At 40.8% G+C, this 3,953-nt stretch overlaps 1 protein-coding gene across 2 annotated transcripts in view; it reads right to left on the bottom strand.

Moving 5' to 3' along the window:
• The window catches only part of LOC106880592 (zinc finger CCHC domain-containing protein 9), a 9,986-nt gene that overhangs the window by 684 nt on the left and 5,349 nt on the right, over positions 1 to 3,953 (bottom strand). For both annotated transcript variants that reach the window (XM_014930597.2, XM_014930596.2), the window contains exons 4-5: positions 2,039 to 2,134; positions 1,741 to 1,812 (exon numbers count right to left, since the gene is read on the bottom strand). In XM_014930597.2, coding sequence (XP_014786083.1) covers positions 1,741 to 1,812; positions 2,039 to 2,134 — 168 coding nt within the window. The remainder of the gene's footprint in view (positions 1 to 1,740; positions 1,813 to 2,038; positions 2,135 to 3,953) is intronic.

Below are 3,953 nucleotides of genomic sequence, written 5' to 3' on the forward strand. Positions count from 1 at the left end.
TGTAGCCATCTGGTTTGCCAGTCCCCAGTCAAATCATCCAACCCATGCTAGCATGGAAAGCGGTGCCAGTCATCGAATTTGGTTCAGTTTCGATCTCACTTGCCCCAACAGGTCTTCGCAAGCTGAGTTTAGTGTCCAATGAAGGGAGGTTGGCACGGGTGCCAGTCAATGAATTCAGTTCAATTTTCGATTTCACTTGCCTCAATAGGTCTTCGCAAGCAGGGTTTTGTGTCCAAAGAAGGAAAGGTACGCATAAGTGGGTTGGCTACACCCCTGGTAACCTATACCTACTTAAGGATTAGTTATACTTTAACCCTTTCGGAAACTGCCTCTGGCTCTGTAGTACAACTGTCTTGTTTTCATAATTTATGAATTAAAATCACCCACCAAACCTTAGTCACAATTTGTTCCTAACACCATATTAATGATAACTAAGTTATTTTACTAAACTCTTTGTTATATTTAAAGTAATTGAAAGAAACACAGAGCATCTCAACAGAAATACAGTAACGAAAGGGTTAAAGGAGTGGGAGCTTCTCTCCAAAGTAATTCTCTTGGAGATGGTGGATTTCCTGCATGTGTAGAGTTTAGCAATGGAAGAGACAATAATTAGAACTGAATTCTGGATGTAATAACAGCAACATGCACTGAGATGACTCGTGATTTTGATCAGCTTGAATGCTGAACCTAACTGATCTGGTGCACATCCATGGCAGCCAAGGGTAACATGTATGATACATTTGTATGATGGTGATGTCTGTTGCAGGTGGTACATAAAAAGCACCCAGCATGTTCTGTGAAGTGGATGGCATTAGGAAAGGCATCCAGCTGTAGAAACCATGCCACAGCAGACAGTTGGGGTTTGAGCTAGCTCCATGCTAACATGGAAAGTGGACGTTAAATGATGATGAGGGTGAATATCAACACAAGGAAAACCACACACACACAAAAGGTTTCTTTAGGGTTTTTTTCAACTTGCAGTTTTACCAAGAAAACATGTCTGGGCTCCTTGACATGTTGCATGATCTTTGCAAATAAAAAGTGCATTCAAATAGTATCCTTTATTGCCAGTTCTTCATATAACCATATCCAGGCTGTTTGTTGTTTGACAGACAGGGAAGGTATTCCCTTGCTTGGAAACAAGTGAGGATTGGTATCAGGAGGGCCATTTGGCCATAGAAAATTCTGACCCATGCAAGCATGGAGACACAGACATTGAAATGATGATGAGGATCATCATCATCATCATTTAACGTCCGCTTTTCATGTTAGCATGGGTTGGACGATTTGACTGGAGACTAGCGAAGCAGATGGCTACACCAGGCTCCAATCTGATTTGGCAGAGTTTCTACAGCTGGATGCCCTTCCTAACGCCAACCACTCCAAGAGTGTAGTGGGTGCTTTTACATGCTACCGGCACGAGGACCAGTCATGTGGTACTGGCAACGGCCATGCTCAAAATGGTGTATTTTACGTGCCACCTGCACAGGAGCCAGTCCAGCGGCACTGGCAATGACCTCGCTCGAATGATTTTCTAACGTGTCACCGGCACAAGTGCCAGTAAGGGGACGCTGGTAACGATCACGCTAACACCAAAGACAATAAGGAAAGTTAGAGAAAGTGTAGATGTCTATGAAGGTGAGCAGTCGATGGTACAGTGAAGTGGGAGGCATGGAGAAGGCTCACTCTCTTGGAAGAGCCAACACTACAGCGGAAGTGTTAATACAAAATTTTATTTACCTTGTTGTTGCTGTAAATCAGGACAATCTTTTCTGTAATGTTCCACAGAACCACATTCTCTACAGCAACCACCTGAAGAAATCGAACAAAGATAAACTGTACACTTTCAGCATAACTAGGAGACCAAGTTTTTAAAGCACAAACGTGGTGACTGTGAAGAGGTTGGTGCAATCTTTTGACTTGCCAGTTACTGCTGAACTGTCCAACCGATGCCAGTATGGGAAATGGGCGTTAACTGATAGTGGTGATGATGATGATGAACCTAAGTAGATATACGTATATAATTGTAAATACTAACCATTTGGATACAGGCCACGGGGGTTATCAGGACACTGTTTAGAAAGATGTCCAGTTTCTTTGCAAATAAAACATTTAGCATAAGCCAGCCTGTCCCCTAAAAATAAGAATAAAAAAAGAATAAAATGAATGTTACAAAACAAAGGTTGGTTAAAAAAAAAAACATAAATTCAATTCTTTTTATGTAATTAGAGAACACAAAATTAAGAAAAGTGGTCCTTGAATGCTAATTTATTTAATGGACCTCAGATAGATTAAAAGGTGGGGTTGATGACCAAACAACATAACTACATACTACAAAGAATTCGGTCCAGCGTTCTGGTTATTTTATTACCCACGACCCTGGGAGATAATTTAGGAAATCATTGGAAGAAACTTGGAATCATTGCCAGCAGGATTCAAATCCAGAATATCAAGGGACATAATATCAAGGGACAGACATAATATCAAGGGACAGAATATCAAGGGACATAATTCTACAAAGAAACACCAATACTATTGTATGAGATGTTACACACATGCTCTAGAATTGGTGTTTATTCTGTTATGGGGGCTGGTTGGTTTTCTAATTCTAAATATGCTTTATTGGGATCTGTTCGTGCAGTTGCTCAAGGTATTTCTTATGAAGTAAGAATGTCTTTAATTTTAATGAGTTGTTTGTTGTTAGAGGGGAGGATTAATTTGGTAAATTTATTGAAATATCAATACCAGTGAATTGGTGATAATAAAAGCATTGATTTTTAATATAGACCCAAGGCCACACACATTTTTTGATTATAGGTTTGTAATTGATAAAACTGACCTCAAAACTTAGTTTTAGCGACCCTAAATGGATGAAAAAAAAATTGACTCTGGATGAATTTTGAACTCAATACTTAGATGAAAGCAAATAACTTGACCCTTCAGTTATCATATTACGCTGTACAATGTAATGCTCATTTATTCACACCTCTTTAAATTATCCTGGATTATCTTATAGCTTTGAGATTCCGATGATGTGACTCTTTATTTTTAGAATGACAGTAGAGTAATAGTGAGAGGCCAAATCTGGCCAGCTTGAACATAAAAAAGGTAGGGTGTTATGGCCAGACATGGCCAGTTTAAATTCTTAAGTGTTAAATATTATTTTCTGGAAGTCTATCATTCCTACTTTTCACCAAGTTTAACATACATAACACGAAGAAACACATAAATACACACACATACACACAATGGGCTTCTTTCAGTTTCCATTTACCAAATCCACTCACACGGTTTTGGTTGGTCTGAAGACATACTTGAAGACACTTGTTTTACGTCCTATGCAGTGGGACTGAATCAAAGACCACATGGTTGAGAAATAAGCTTCTCAATCGCACAGCCATGCCTGCAGCTATAAATTCACATATTGAAATCAAACCAAATTCAACGACTCCCATGCCAACCTTCCTTCATTGGACACTAAACTCTGCTTGCAAAGACCTGTTGGGGCAAGTGAAATCGAAATCGTAATTGAACCAAATTCAATGACTGGCACTTGTGCCAGTGGAGCACTAAGAGCACTGTCCAAGCGTCATCACTGCCAGAGCAGCTGTCTGGCTTCCGTGCCAGTGGCATGTCAATAACACCATTTGAGCGTGATCGTTACCAGCATCACCTTACTGGCACTTGTGCTGGTGGCACGTGAAAAAACATTCGAGCAAGGTTGTTGCTAGTGCCACTGGACTGGCTCCTGTGCAGGTGGCACATAAAAAACACCATTTTGAGCATGGCTGTTGCCAGTACCGCTTGACTGGCCCTCGTACCAGTGGCACGTAAAAGCACCCACTACACTCTCGGAGTGGTTGGCGTTTGGAAGGGCATCCAGCTGTAGAAACTCTGCCAGATCACATTGGAGCCTGGTGTAGCCATCTGGTTTGCCAGTCCTCAGTCAAATC

This window comes from Octopus bimaculoides, chromosome 5 (assembly GCF_001194135.2).
Source record: "Octopus bimaculoides isolate UCB-OBI-ISO-001 chromosome 5, ASM119413v2, whole genome shotgun sequence".
NCBI lineage: Eukaryota > Metazoa > Mollusca > Cephalopoda > Octopoda > Octopodidae > Octopus > Octopus bimaculoides.